The sequence below is a fragment of the Podarcis filfolensis genome (genome assembly GCF_964270895.1).
Source record: "Podarcis filfolensis genome assembly, chromosome: 4".
In the NCBI taxonomy this organism is placed as follows: Eukaryota; Metazoa; Chordata; class Lepidosauria; order Squamata; family Lacertidae; genus Podarcis; species Podarcis filfolensis.
The window spans coordinates 59,805,766-59,821,882 of record NC_139607.1 but is presented as its reverse complement, the minus strand read 5'-3'; the positions used below and the strand labels follow the sequence as shown (position 1 = coordinate 59,821,882).

Genomic DNA, 16,117 nt, shown 5'->3' with positions numbered 1-16,117 from the left:
CTGAAACCTTCCGTCTCTTTTATCACCAGAGTCTCAAATGTCTTGTCAAACCTCGTAATTATTTCCTAGAGTCAAATCTGCCATTAATCCTCTCAGGAAAGCTCATGCAAAGTAACATCACTCAAGGGGCATGAAGGGAGGAAGGACATGATGTGTCTGTGCCATCTCTTCAGTCTTCATGGTTCGTTGTCTAGGAGGAACTGAAACTTAAGTAACATGCCCCAGATAGAGGCACAATAGATAATATTACCTTTTGATATTCCATTACAATGCAAACTAGAGAAAAATAATAATGGTGGCAACATTCTCTCTCCTTTTTCTTTTTAACTTGGGTCTAATAAAAAAAAAAGAGAGAGAAAGCACATTCCATCCACTGAAACAACAAAGACTTATGAAACAAGAAAAGTAGTGGGGAACTAATTATCGTTCCTTCATATTTGGCCATGAAAAACATACCGTTTTGGTGGCACATTATTTTCATGCATAAAAATATGCGTTCTTAATTATGTGCATTATTAGTTCCCAATCACTACCATGAAGGCACATCTCTGTGCTCTCTTCCTATCAGTGTTGCTCTTCCTACACTGGAGGAAAATAGTGTGCTATTTTGAAATACTAACTTTTTTATCATAGTCTCATTAAGCAGAATATTATTGCAGTTTGGGGGGAAAGGTGGTAATACTGCTGTGCAACATGTAGTGCATGCTCAAATGGAAGCCCATAAATTGAGTTCACCAACAGAAAACAGTTATTCGGAAAAACTGAGGTCCAATTCATGTGGCTCCTGGGCACACAGAGCTTTTGATTGACAGTAAAGGAGGTGCTTTTTCTGCTTTATGTGTGTTGAGATTCCCAGAGAGTGTGTTTAGCTGTGTGCACAAAGTCAGAATATATAATTTTCTTTCTGGACATGCAGTGAGGTAGCCTTCCAATGAAAGCTGAGTGTTGCACCCAGAATTGTACCTGAATGCCCCAGTATAATATATTTATCAATTGAAGGTATCTGAAGTCAGAACAGGTTCTGTTCTGTTATTTGCAGTTGAACATTGCAATACAAATATCACAGATCTGAGTGGCAAGGTTTTGAAAAGTCTCTGCCAGTGTTAGAACAGAAATATCATTTGAAAGGTGTCAGTTCTTTTAAATAATTGTTAACTGTAACTTCCCTTTTCTGCATATACCACACACTTAGGACCAATAAATTGACACAAAAACAGTAATGGATTCTTTTAAGTGTGCTCAGAATACTGATGAAAAACCAAATTAGTACTCCAGATCCCACTGAAGTCAGTTACAAAATTACCACTGACTTTTATGGTTCTGGATTGCAAGCTGAATTATCTTAGCAGGGCCAGTTACTATCTCACAGTCGAGGCACAGCTGGTTTTAATGTGTACATTTCTTGCAGCAGGGATGTCTGCAGGATTAACTTCAGACTTGAAAGTGAAAAGATAATGTAAATGTGAGAGAATAAAACCAGGTCATAGAAATTGTAGCAGCATATGGTGCAAAAGCTGAAAATGTGCATGATGCAAAAATAGCTCCAAATCATAGATATTTAATGGGCTTGAACTGGCTGTCTGTCACCTGTGAGCCTCTTCTAGCCAATGTCTGAGCTGCTGTGATTTCATGACATGTTAAATGTTATGACTATAGAGGTGGAAGGATCAGTCACAAAATTCTGACAGGCGAATGTGATGGAAATAAAAGACCGAATTGGCTGGGGGCAACATTGCATATTGCCGTGGAGGGGGGAGGATGACTTAAGTAGAAAGGTTTTCTAAAGAGACAGCAGCTAGGCAAGAAGAGGTGGTGGAAGGGAATGTAAGATTAACCTTTGAAGATGCCACATCGTGCATGTATTAGCACTCAGTTGTCTGATTCTAAGCAAAAGTGAATTTGCTATGAGTGCACCCTAAAATACAAGTCTGCACACTTTTAAAACACATGAGGAAAGTGGTATTGCAGGTAAGATACACAATGAGTGAAGTTACTGAAATCACAACAAATACTGTTGTGATTACTGGAAATGGATATGGTTCACATGTTCAGAGCAACTAATGCAAAATCTAAAAAGTATACAACTGGGGAAACATGTTAAAAAACAGGATATTTAAAATTCCTGGCAATACTTTAATTACTCAGATGTTAACTTGGCTACAGCAGAATGCAAAACGAAGAGCAAAGACATATTTGAAGCATTTGTCTGGTTTGAGGCTATTTTGGATGAAGTCCTAGAAAATGCATGAAGTTTGATAAATATGGCTGGTTCAGAGGAACGCCCATGATGATAAAATATAATTAGGCTTAGAATATTGTTCATGGCGATGGGAAGCAAACTGAACAGTCTGGGTCATCAATAAAAGTTAGTTTGAGGAAATATCAGATGACTTAATAAGTTTAATTGGAGTTTTATTATCTGAGAGGGGGGACCTAGTGCTAGGAAGTAAGATCATTTTAGGAACAATTGCATATGCAATTAAAATTCATCTTGATGAAATCAAGAGGGGGCAAAGCAACAGATGCAAATGTAGTTAAGTGGCAATGTTAAAATAATTCTAAACAGAAGGCCTCTTAAAATACATAAATAGAAATGCATTTAGTTGGGAAGTGGGAAATCTAAATAAGAAAGAAAGATGCAGCACAAGTTAAAAACATAATTAGAAAAATAAATTGTAAAGAGTATTTTAAATTGAAAAAGAATCTTGTTTTATTGACAGTGTCTGCAAAAAAAAATATGAAAGCGTAGTCTGCTTAGGAAAACGGAACACTAGAAAATGTGTGCAATTAATTGTGGTGTAGGGAGAAGATGGCAAGCTGAAATTTCCAATCAGTATTCTTGTAGTATTTAATGCTGATGTTTTGTAAATGTCTTTTACTACTAAACATCTGTGTGAATCCATTTTACAGATGAAAGCATGTTGTGAGGTGTCTAAATCACACAGTAGCCCACAGCTAATGCTTACTTACAACACAGTGGTACCTCGGTTTAAGAACAGTCCTGTTTATGAACGATTCGGTTTAAGAACTCTGCAAAACCAGAAATAGTGTCTGGGTTTGTGAACTTTACCTCAGTCTAAGAACGGGATGCGGGTGGCGCTGTGGGTAAAACCTCAGTGCCTAGGACTTGCCGATCGCATGGTCGGCGGTTCGAATCCCCACGGCGGGGTGAGCTCCCGTCGTTTGGTCCCAGCTCCTGTCCACCTAGCAGTTCGAAAGCACCCTTAAGTGCAAGTAGATAAATAGGTACCGCTTTATAGCGGGAAGGTAAACGGTGTTTCCGTGTGCTGCGCTGGTGCTGGCTCGCCAGCTGCAGCTTCGTCACGCTGGCCACGTGACTCGGAAGTGTCTTCGGACGGCGCTGGCTCCCGGCCTCTTGAGCGAGATGAGCACGCAACCCTAGAATCAGACACGACTGGCCCGTACGGGCAGGGGTACCTTTACCTTTTAAGAACGGAATCCGAACGGTGGAAGGGCACCGGTGGCAGGAGGCCTCATTAGGGAAAGCACGCCTCGGTTTAAGAACGGTTTCGGTTTAAGAACAGACTTCCGGAACAGATTAAGTTCATAAACCAAGGTACCACAGTACAGTAGACTCACAACTTGCATTCATTTAACTTGTGCACATTCAACTTTGCACGCTTGGCAATTTAAAAAAATAGAAAGGGGGGGAAGGGGAAACTTTGGCTTCAATGGTGGGTGGGATTGCCAATGTGTTTTGTCTGTATGCAATTTTGGCTTTATGCGCTATCCCCAGAACATAACTCCTACATACGTTGTGGGTCTAATGTATGTTTTTAACCTATGCTGAAGGATCACCAGATCATGTTTGTTTTACTTTCTGTCTGTGAGATAGGAGGGGGCGGAAGCTACTCTTCCAGACTTCCGTCCCTAGTACTGTGTGCTTTTTCTTTGATCTGTCTAGAGACAGGATGGCAGTATGAGAGCTGTTTCTCTCGTACATGTTTGTTATGTTCATTTGTTTAATCAGTAGAAATAAATTAGGTGTGCTACAAAACCTCCACAGCTCTGCTTCCATTACTCTGCTGCATTTGAGGTGCTCACATGAACAAATGTGAGTCCACAGCACCAGGACCTATTCCTTGGGAATGCTGTGCTGCTGTTCCTGTGATTGGAAGGTGCTCCCGTCACCCAGCCCATGCAGGCACTGAAGACGTGGGCTGAACATGGGTGTACGGAAAGAGGGTGCCTTGTATGTTTCCCATTTGGGGAGTAAATCAGTTGGGCATACAGTTTTTAGTGGGTAAATGGACTTAAGCATCTCTCTCTTCAAGTGAAATTCTGGAAGCTCCATTTCATAAGACAAAAACTTTACAAAAAAGTTTGGAAGGGCAGGTGATGTATCTATATAAAACAATATACAATGCCATATCAGGAACTTTGAGCTTTATTTCAACTTTATTTGCATTGAAAGGCATCAGTCTGCTGATGAAAATTGAGAGGTTGAAGGACAGCACCCTAAAAATTTTAATACTATAATCCCTTTCTTTTAAGTCTGTTGCTCATAACAAAAGCAAACCAAATGTTTCAGCAACCCTGTGACAGAAAATGTAGCATTGTTTGTGTTGAATTTAAGAGATAGGTGGCAGGGAGCCCTAATTACCATTAGTTACGGTAATCTGCCACCTCCTTCAGCAGCTGTGTTGTCGTTCTAACCAGCACTCCATACTAGCAGGAATGTTGGTGAATGCATCACTCATCCATAATTTAATTGAGGGGACTGACCTGGCATATATTATCAAGACCTTTGTAGATCACCTGATCTCAATTAGCTATGTCCCCAGCGTACTTGGTTCAGCACCAGCAGAGACAGGAGAATTGGGTTATTTGGGCTGCCATAATGCATTGGAATTCCACTGCTTCTGTCAGGCAACCAGACTTCCTGGGGACCAAGAGTGAAGCTTGTACCTGGTGTTGGGCCAGAGAGTCAGAGTGAGTGTTCGCTTAGTGTTCCATCCACTTCACTGCTCAGCAGTCTGCTTCTGCCAGCTCAGGGAAGAAATTTCAGAAGTTCTGTTGGAAAAACCCCCAGATGTGGTATTGGGAGATTTCATCATAAGTACGAAGGACACCTTGGTAGGTCCAACCTGCCTGAGCACCTTCTCATGAGCAATGTAAATAGTCATCCAAATTTCTACAATTGGATATGAGAAGACTTTTACTACCAAAACCTCTGCTTGCATTAGTGGTGGTGTATTGTCCACAGTAACAGCAGCACCCCACAGAGCATTAGGACACCCAAGGAAGCATTTATGTTGCTCCCTCAAATACACTCTGTCCAAGTTTTTGAATTTCTGGTAATTTCTGAATTACCTGTTTAATTCAAAATGACAGTGACCATCCTACAAACCTTCTAGGGAATAATATGATTGATTCTTGAAACAGCATTATTCAAAACATGAAAATATTCAAGCAGGACGGCATTAAAAAAATATATCCTGCATTGCTAGAATTGCTAAAAGCGTATTTCAGTGTGAAAGTAATGTCCCTTTAGCCCCAGTCTGTATATAAAAAGAGCAGGTTTTTGAGATATTAGCAAATGTCTTGGTTTGCAAACTGTTCTTCCTCCTATCAGTTTTGGCCACATATGGTCCATTCAAGACCCCCCCCAAAAAAACCCCGTATTTCATGTTACCTGGTCATTTATCCTTTCCTTTTAACATACCTTTCTTCTGTTCTCTTTTGTGCCAAATGTGAAGGAAGCAATAGCCAAAGGACTCCATCTATGAAGTCAAGCACAACTTCCCATTTAACCTTGGAAGGAGGCCACATGATTGACATTTCCATTCCTAGAGTAGGTCCAAGCCATTACAAGAGCCAACTAAATTTCATTTTGCCTTATCTGCAGGTTATCATTCTTTCAAGAATCATCACATTCTGACAGGATCTTGATTTAAGGTTTTCAACTCAGCTTGGCTCAAGCTGAATTCACAAGGTCAAAAAGAATCCAGGTTTGTTCATAATACAGAACCAGAAGATGGAATGCCAATCCTTTCAAGGCCCTGGAAGTGGCTAGATGTGTCTCATATTCCCATTCTCAATTAGGGCAATTTTTAAGGCTGTCAGCTCACTTTCCCCCCCTCATGTGGGTCTTTTTTCTCTTCCTTCCACATATGAAACTTGTGACTAATTTTATCACATTTTGTTTTCCACATCATTTGAAAGTTTAAGATATTTCTGTATTTTCAGTATCGTACTATTATGAAGAAAAACAACTTGATTTATTTAAAAGAAAGAATTCTAAGTTGTTAACAATATTTTCTCTTTTCTCAATAAATGAAAGAAAGAAAAAAATAGCAAAGAAACTAGTGAAAAAAGCATTTTGCTTGTATTTCATGCATGTGAATTTGAATATTGCAAGGGGAACAATGCATAGATTTAATGTTAAATGTGGAGATAGCCCAACTGATATGAAAACATATACAAAGAAAAAGGAAGTGAAGTTCTGTTTATTTTGAAAATTGTAAGAACAAACAATCCTGAGGCTGATGATCCCATAAGCTTGTATTTAACCCTTAAATGGTTAGGCAGATCAAACCAATTAATACATGTTATCCTCTTCAGAGCAAACAGTTGATTAGGCTGTGTTAACTGATGTGCTTTAAAAGCAAGAAATTAATTGTATGTGTTTGTAGCAAGCATTTGGGAAGATGTGAATGTATAATTTCTGCCTGGACATTTATTACACATTTTAGTGGTGAGGGAGCACTTTGTGTTTTAAGGATGCATCACAGAGAACTTATTGGTGAATACAGTGCATTTTATGCATGCATCAGGCAGAAATTCTTAACTATGTACTTAGTATTGGGGGGGGGGACGCACCAGTAGAATACTTTATATTTTCCCCATTCCACACCTCTCAAACTAAATTATGCTTTCTGTGAGATGAGGGAGAATTCCAAAACAGCAGAAGACACATTGACATTTTCAGATAAAATTCCCTTTGATATTCTCATAAGAGTTTTGAGAATTATTTTTCACTTAATAAATGAACCACTTAATAGGTATAAGATATTAGCTTCAGTTGCATGGACTCCATGTGCCTATTCCAGTGAAAAGACAAATCCTTTCCAAATCTCTTCCAGTACAGTGGTACCTCTGGTTACGTACTTAATTCGTTCCGGAGGTCCGTTCTTAACCTGAAACTGTTCTTAACCTAAAGCATCACTTTAGCTAATGGGGCCGCCTCCGCCTCCTGCTGCTGCTGCCACGCCACCGCTGCACAATTTCTGTTCTTATCCTGAAGCAAAGTTCTTAACCCAAGGTACTATTTCTGGGTAAGCAGAGTCTGTAACCTGAAGCGTATGTAACCTGAAGCATATGTAACCCGAGGTACCACTGTAAACATACAAATCTGAGAGTTGGGTCCACCATTCTGCCAAGGTAGAGGTTAGGCTTGAACACAAGATTCCATACCACATTCATATTGCTGTCATTAACACCTGCAATTTCCCAGCATTCTGGAACTTGAGTGAACATGGAAAACTCCATAACACAACATGCTGAACCATGTTTTCTTAATTTAATAGAACACTTTCTGTTCTATTAATAAACAAGCCATAGAATGCAGCACAAAGGACCACCAGCAGCAGCATTTTAAACCTTTGGATGAACAAGATATGCTTTTTTTCATTGAATTGCTGATGGACCAGGGCTGGAATTGGATACCAATATTAATTTCAGTGCCCACATTAGTCTGCAAGAGTGGTCAGTTCATCCTATTCAGTCTTCAGGATTCATTAATTAAAACGATATGGTCTATTGATCGATCCTTTGAACAAATCTTCAGCAAGACTGGATTGAAATGAAGATTTATTACAATGTCTGCAAATGATCCAGTATCTTTCACTGTTACACCTGCACTCTACTGAATATTTTTTCCAAATATGTTCAGGCCATCATCCATCATTTTATCCTTAGAATTGGAACCAGCTCATACATACATGTGCTTCACTTGACCTATCATGATCTTCTTGTTCACTCAATGAATGTGTGAAATGTCTTCTTTTCAGGAGTATTATTTCCAAGTTATTACCAAGTGATCTGTGTAATTTGTGAGCTCTCGTTAGCACATAACAAAGCTATTGCTTAATTTTACAGAAAGCCAGTTTGGCGCAGTGGTTGGAATGTAGGAATATGACCAGGGAAGCCTGCTCTCAAATCCCTAGGCAGGTAGAACTAGCTGCACAGTTATGAGATGGGGGGACCTGACTTGCCAGTAGTACATGCAAAATGGATGTAGGGGACTTAGATCCCAAACTTTATGTGAGTCAACAGCGTGATGCATCAATAAAAAAAAAGTTAATGCTATTTTAGGCTGCATCAACAGAAGTATAGTGTCCTGATCAAGGGAAGTAATATTACTAATTTATTCTGCCTTGTTCAGATCCCACCTGGAGTACTGTGTCCAGTTCTGGGCACCACAATTTTAGAAGAACGTGTGCAGAGGAGGGTGACCAAGCTTTATGAGGAACATTTGAGGGATTTGGAAAAGTGCTGTCACATGAAAGATGAGCAAGCTTGTTTTGGCCTACATTGGGGGCTAGGACATGAACTGATAGCTTCAAGTTAGAGGAAAGGAGGTTCCCACTAAACTTCAGGTCAAACTTTGGCACTGGTTTGGACTGAATTGGACCGTGTTGGGTTTTGGGGTGTTAATTTGAGATTCTTTGGATTTCAGCATTCAATCTCTTCACTCTAGATAAGTCCCCCCCATAGAATTTTTTTGGGGGGGGGATTGTAGTCAATTTGTGGAAATTGTCTGAATTTGAATTATGAAGGAAAAGGTAGGGCAATCTTAATCCCTGACTCTCCCAAATTTAGTCAAATTACATCACTTTGAGTTTTCAAAGAACAGTAGGTAAGGTGGCTATCACAAAAAGCTGACCCCCTTCTTGTTACTGTAACCCAAGCAGTGGAAATGATAAAAGAATACATGGCATTATTTGCTAGAAAGCCATTATTTCCCTTTTCACTTCATAAATTCCTGGGATGCTTTGTAACCTTCTGTTTTTCCTCCAGTTCTTTTGCTGATTTTGTTGAAAGCTGAACGAATCCACCAGGTACAAATAACCTGGCTGTAGTTTTATTCTTTTCTTTCAGAGCCACAATTGCTTCATGAAAATAGAAAAACTGTAACACAGCATTGCAGGACTCTATATCATTTTGACTCTGATGGCCTGTTTTCAGGTATTTCGACAAAGAACTTTGGTGAGCTATTCGATGCTCAATAATAAGTAACAAATAGTGTGATTCAATGAATTTGTTTTCCTTAGAAACGGCTGACTGCAGTCTTTTATTTGAAATGTTAGGTAAAGGCAGCGCTGCAGACAAACATTCCATGATCCTTGATATACTGAACTGATGACCTGGAGAAACTGCCTACCACAATGAAGGATATTATGGCTGAATTTTCCAAAAGCATGTTGTACAAAGTATGGATGTGGATTCACATGACCAGGCTAAACCACAATGCAACTTTTGCTCACAGTAGATATAAGATTAAATGCTTTAACATATGCACAAGCTGGAACTCAAACTATGCTTGCCAGCTCTTTTTGCAGGGAGATGATTGTCATCTTATGGAAAGGCTATCCAGTATAAACTCTTTCATTAAATTCTGGAGGTGTTTGGAAAAGCTGAAATAGTGAATATTAGTATTTTAAAGTGCTAGTGATATTGAAATTGTGTATAAATTAAAAGCCTAACAGCAGCCCCTTCCTCTGGCCAAAAACTGTGATACTTTGCTCTGAGTTTGTAGACTGAAAGCAACAGGTAGTTGCAGCAAACTTCCATGTATAAAAGAGGAGATAAGCAGTGTTCCCAACAGCAGCAGTTCCCTTGGCCAGTAGCTGGTATCAGGCGGAAGATCCTGTCATTGAACAGCAGCAGTCACAGACCCGAGGGCTGGCTGATATGACAACCACAATTCCCCAGGTTGGAAGAGGGGTTGGCCCACGGCACAGCCACTAACTGCCCGTGCCATGTGCCCCTTACCTGGCCTGCCCCACCTCCCACGCCATACCTCCCCCTACCCAGAACCACCGTAACTGGGCCTCTCCCTGCTCTCCCCAGCTCCTCTCCTCCCAGCCATATCCCACAAATGCCTTTACAACTCAATTAAAAACAACTAATACACTAAAAAATAAATAAAAGGATAGAAAAAACAATTTAGGAGAAGAGGCCCTCTCTGCTGGGCAGCAGAAGAAGTTCTTATGAAGCAGCCCACCCTGGGCCAGGTGGAGAGAGGCAGCAGCAGGGCCCTCAGGATCTCAGCAGGGTGATTTGGTTAGTTTGTTCAATAAGCCATGGTTTTAGAATAGTACAGACTGGGTCATAGTGTGTGTTAACAACAGCACTCTATAGCTTGTTGCTGTGTTTAAATTAGAAATGCTTTATTACACATTACTGGTAGGGGAACAATAGTACTGGACAATTGCTACTAGTTTCAAAACAAACATACTTTATTTCATAAAAATTAACATTTTATTACTGTCTCTTTGAAGAAGAATAAAAAGTCACCACTCCATTCACATTGCATATCAAGTAAGTGTCATTATGAAAACATCATTAATATGGAAATTGCAACACTTTGATTAGCACTTGCAGCCCCCTTTTGTAACAGAAAAAAGAGGAAGGAACTAACCAGATTGCAGCAATTTACATAATAAAAACCCAGTAGTGGCAGTGCCACCAGTAACTGAAACTAAAGCAGGCTATCATGTCTTTTTAAACAGTTTAATGCAGTTTTTAAAATGTGCAGTACAAAGGAAAAGAAAATATTTTTCTTTAAACTGACAAACTAATTGAAAAGGAAATAAATCATAGATGGATGGTGTCTTTTAGGATCATAGTCTCCTGTAAACTATGAGCCTAACAATGCGATGTAAGCATATTGTCAATGCTGCTTGACATTTCCAAAATAATGTACAGCCTTACCTTGGAGTAAATCCCATTAACTCAATGATGTTTAGTTCTGAGTAAATGTGAATGACATTGTGCTGTAACAAAATTCCAAGTAAAACAGCAATCGGTCATATAATACCTATTACAATCAACGCAACCCATGTTAAAATTTCAGTAGGAATCGGATTATACATTCTGTACTCAGTTTCAAACTACACATGCCAAGGAAATACTTAACTCAGGGTTTAAAATATAGAACTCTTGAGAATGGACCATGTTCCTGAAGAACGTTGGTTGAAGATTGAAATTCACCTACTATTGACATTGCCTTGATCTTGCTTGCTATCTACCTTACTTAGGAATGTAATACCTCCATTGTAAAATGTTTCTAGCTTGATTTCTTTCCATATTGGGGTCTAGTTATGCCAAATTCATTCCTTTATACGTGACTAAAGGTAAAGGACCCCAGACGGTTAAGTCCAGTCAAAGGTGACTATGGGGTGCAGTGTTTATCTTGCTTTTCAGGCTGAGGGAGCTGGTGTTTGTTCGCAGACAGCTTTCCGGGTCATGTGGCCAGCATGACTAAACTGCTACTGGCACAAGGAGGGCCATGATGAGTGCCAAAGCGCACATAAATGCTGTTTACTTTCCCACTGTAGCGGCACCTATTTACTTACTTGCACTGGTGTGCTTTTGAACTGCTAGGATGGCAGGAGCTGGGACAGAGCTCACGTGGATTCAAACTGTCAACCTTCTGATCAGCAAGCCTAAGAGGTCCAGTGGTTTAGACCACAGCACCACGTGCGTCCTTTTATATGTGACTAGAAATGTCATGAGTAACAGACAGCACATTATAAATAAGTGTGGAAAACAGGAAGCACAAAGTAATTTATACTTCCTGTGTCCCTTCAGATCATATTCAGAACTGGTTCATATGTCAGTAGCAGGGGTTGTAAGAACTGCTATGACTTGTCTGTTTATACATTGCTCTGAGCAGTGCTTCAAGAGAGCCTGTTATCTGGCAATGTAGTTATTTCCGATGCCAATATTGCTCTGCTCTGCCCACGATACCAGACCCACCCACATCATTAGTTTCCTTCTAATGCTGCCAGGAGTGTCACTGGCATTACTAAGTTACCATTCATGGCTTTTCTGGTAGCATATGCATCAACCTTCAGTAATGTTCAAAACTGTTTCCCATTCTTTGCTTGTTGAGCACCGTGATAATAGGGATACTCTCCCAACAAATGCTTAAAAGATATATTTTTGAGCTTATGCTATAGAAGACTAGGAATCTGAAAGACAGTGAGAAAATAATGTGTAGCCTCTGTGTTTCAAGGGCTAGCTGAAGTAGAACAGTGATAACAATACAATAAAAATTCTGCAAAGAAATTAATAAAATGTTCACAAAAAGGAAGTTAAAATACTACCGTTATTACTTGAAAGAATATTGCTAGGCTCAGATAGGGATCATAACTCAGTTAGTATAAGACACAACAGGGATCTACTAAAATTGACTTACTTGGTGGCAAATTGTGTTTTCTACAGTACTATAGCCATTTTCTGCAGCTGGTTTCTATAAAAGTGGATTCATTAAAATTTAACTAAAGCTAATATTAGTATAAGAGTTAAGAAAAGCAAGACAGATTTTAAAACATTAAAATTATAGTCTTGTTCATAGGAAATAGATCCAAGATTCAATAAAATAGAGTACAGGGGACACCAAAGAAGAATTTAAAGTCATATTGGATTTGGAGGGGTGAAACATTTTAAATGGAGGGATGTGACTAAACAGTGAAATTTTGGTTCAAAGGGGATCTTTTGAAACAGAGTGTAAAATCTCAGTTGAGACTATGATTTTGCCTAATGGAACAGAGCTCAAATTAGCTAATTTGCTTCAAATTACCATGGTGTTTCAGAGACGTAATGATTCTGAAACTTGGGCAATGATGGATGCTTTATAATTTTATTTTTACCGCATTGCAATGAGAAGATTAAAGTTGCTGGAACAGACTAATATGTCTTTTTTATTTGTTTGCTAACCTGTAACCCATCTTTCCACCAAATGGTGCTTAATAGAGCCACAAATTAAAAAGCACATCATCAAAACTGATAAAAACATCCAGTTGAGCAAATTCCATCATATATGCAGCATATGGGGCCCACAACCTGTCTGAATAAAACAGTATTTGCCTGCCAGTAGGAGCTCATCATATAAGTGACTTGGGGAGTTCCAAGGTTGGAAGCAACCTCCAAGAAGACTTTCTCTCATGTTCCCACCAAATATGCATCAAAAGTCTCTCTAGTTCAGCATCCAGTTTCCCACAGTGGTCAAGAACGCTTAGTAGCATGAAGGCAACATCTCTTTTTCACCCTACATTCAAGTACCTGGTATTTGGTGGCCTATGAATGTTTAGGTGTCATCACAACAGCCATTGGTAGACCCATCCCATATGAATTTGTTTAATCTTCTTATAAGAAAGGGACAGTCTGAAATAGCATACATTGAGTGGCTCTACTTTGCAGGAAAGTCCTTTCTCAGTTGTGGAATGTTCACAGAGACCTGTGAATTCTCAGCTATATGGGTTCAGCTTAAAATACACCCTTAACTCTTAGATGTTTCCTCAGATGGGGAGGAGAACTTAGCAGCACCAACAGGTCCGAATGATTTGTGTCTTCTGGATTTGTGCCACTCTGTCGTTCAGCCAGAACAACACAAATGCTGTCACCTTTGCCCTAGTAGGCAGGGCAATGTGGAATTGCATAGAAGCCTAAGCCAAAGAAAGGAGCATTTAGTGCTTGAGGGGGTTCATCTGAACTTCCTTTTGTGTGTAGCAGTAACGTAAGTTGTAGATAGGAGCTCCAAGTCATTAAAACAACATGTTTTACAACTCAGTTTGAAGGATTGCATCACACACTCCAGCCCCAATTTAGGGTCAGATCTTACCCAAGGGAAAGGACCACTCCCATTATCCCTGTCTATGCTTGCTGGGCCTGATGGAAGTTAGAGCCTAACAACACTTTGAAAGCACCATGTTGGCTATTGCCCACCCCAGCCTTGTAACTCACTCGCTTCTCCTTTGTCATATGTTTTACATCAAAATAATTGTTCTTATATAAATATCCTGAATTCTAACAGAAGGAGTAACAGATCATGTTTTTTGGAGCCCCATATTGCTTCTCATTCAAAAGCTCACAATCCCAATGAGTTCCACATAAAACACTGAAACAAAAAGAAAGACGGTGCAGGACCTAGTCAGTTTTCTTTCTGCATTAAGAAGTTTGCCGCTTAGTCAGCTAAAGAAACAGGACAGATTGATTTTGACAGAGCTATCTGCTCAGATGTTATAGACCCGATTTATATAGGCTTATTCAATAGCATTTGAATCTCTAGTGAATGGTTTTATACAGCTTCATTTGTATGTGTCCTAGTACATTTGTAGTTGTATTTAGTGGCTTATTGGATGGATTGCCTTTTGAGAGAAGCCAAATGAAATGACAACGATCTCCCCCCCCCCCTTTTTGTGTTCAGGACTCTCACTGTTCTTTAAAAAAAAAACTGCTTCAGCAGTTCAAAAAAATTATGTGCCAGACAAACATAAAAAAAGCCAGGCAAGTCTTTGTTCCTGCCTGACATCCCTTCTCTGGTGGAGGCCTGAAAGCCAAAAGGCAACTTCAAACACACTTTCCAATTGCTTACAGGCAACCACCATTTTGCACGGGGGTTCCTTTCCTGACCCCCACAGGCATTGGCAGAGCAAGTGTAAGCCAGCATGATGCTTGCGTGCACAGTGTGCATCAATTGGGCATGCCTGAAATGGTTGCTGCCTGTAATTTATTTTTAAACACTGTATATACCGCTTAATTGTAAAAAAACCGCAAAGCCAATTGGGGTAGCCGGCGTGGTGCCCTTCAGGGGTTGTTGGACTCCAATTCCCATCAGTCCTACCAAGTATTACCATTAATCAGGGATGATGGGACTTGTAGTCCGGCGGCACCTGGAGGGCACCACGTTGGGTACTTCTAGCAAGAAGGCAACTTAGTGTCCTTTCCTGTTCATAGGACATTGAGTTGCCTTCTTGCTAGAAGCCAGATGTTTTTATTTCAACAGTTACTCATCTGGATCAGGGGTGCACAACCTGTGGTATTCCGGATGTTTCTGGACTACAACTCCCATCAGCCCCAGCCAGCGTAGCCAGTGATCAGGGATGACGAGAGGTGTAGTCCAGCATCTGGAGGGTCTCAGGTTGTCCACCCCTGATCTGGAAGTTCCCTATGTTGGGAAACTGTGTACGTGCAGCTACTCACATAGAGTCAATTAAGGTTTGGCAGCCAGCCAGAAGGCAATCTGAAGGAGTAAGTCTGCCTGGAGATAACAGAGGCATTGAGACCGCTCCCTGATTGGTCAAGCTCTCTCAAGGGAGTGATAATTAATGGCCTACTAACTGGTAGTTGAGAGTTTTGGAGTTCAGTAGTTCAGTGTGTCAGTCAGTGTAGGAGTTGTGAGTCGTGTATGAGAGAGCTAGCTAAAGATCCGTGTTCTGTTCCTGTAAATAGTCCACTGTATATAATAAACACCTAACTATAACAAAATAAAAAAAAAAATCACAGTATTTAACTAAAATCTTTATCCCAAAATCAGAATAAATACTATTTCTGTGGAGTTAGTGTACTTGTGGATTTAGTGCATGAAAAGGAAACGAGAAAACCCGAGATGTCTGATCCTGTTTTACTTTCTCAAGAAAGTCCCTCTATATTGGCACCCTCATGTCAGGCAAATCCAACATAATTATCAGTTAATCTAAAGCAGCAATGCAACGCAGCTTACATTGTTTTACTATTGAACACAATGGACCGTCTCAGTAGACCTTTGTGGAATTACACAACACAAGGGGCTGCTCTACGTATTAAGGCTGCTGAAGGAAGACCAGTACAAATACCAAAGTTCCCATCTACAAACACTTAATGGTGTATACAGTAGGTGCACTTTTTTATTACTACTAATACAATATATAGAAAAATATGAGAATAACAAATAGAATATATTTATTGAAGAAAATTACCATATAAAGCCGCCAGACAAAAGCATAAGTAAAGTGGCTAATACATCAATTAAAAGGTAACAGACAAAAATAAAATATCCAATATTTATAAATAGATATTTTCATAACAATGCATAAGGCTGTACAGT

The 16,117-nt window shown here is 39.8% G+C and overlaps 1 protein-coding gene across 4 annotated transcripts in view; it reads left to right on the top strand.

The window, feature by feature from the left end:
- Positions 1–16,117, top strand: part of LOC310761615 (uncharacterized protein) — a 123,015-nt gene that overhangs the window by 19,086 nt on the left and 87,812 nt on the right. For 2 of the 4 annotated variants that reach the window (XR_014547572.1, XR_014547573.1), the window contains exons 2-3: positions 9,124–9,231; positions 9,333–10,785. Coding sequence is in view for 1 of the 4 variants with exons in the window: in XM_083611793.1 (XP_083467919.1) it covers positions 4,891–4,953; positions 9,124–9,202 (142 nt within the window). In the remaining 3 variants the exon portion in view is untranslated. Of the gene's footprint in view, positions 1–4,890; positions 4,954–9,104; positions 9,232–9,332; positions 10,786–16,117 lie in introns of those variants that run through there. The other 2 variants (XR_014547574.1, XM_083611793.1) reach the window with 2 other exon arrangements.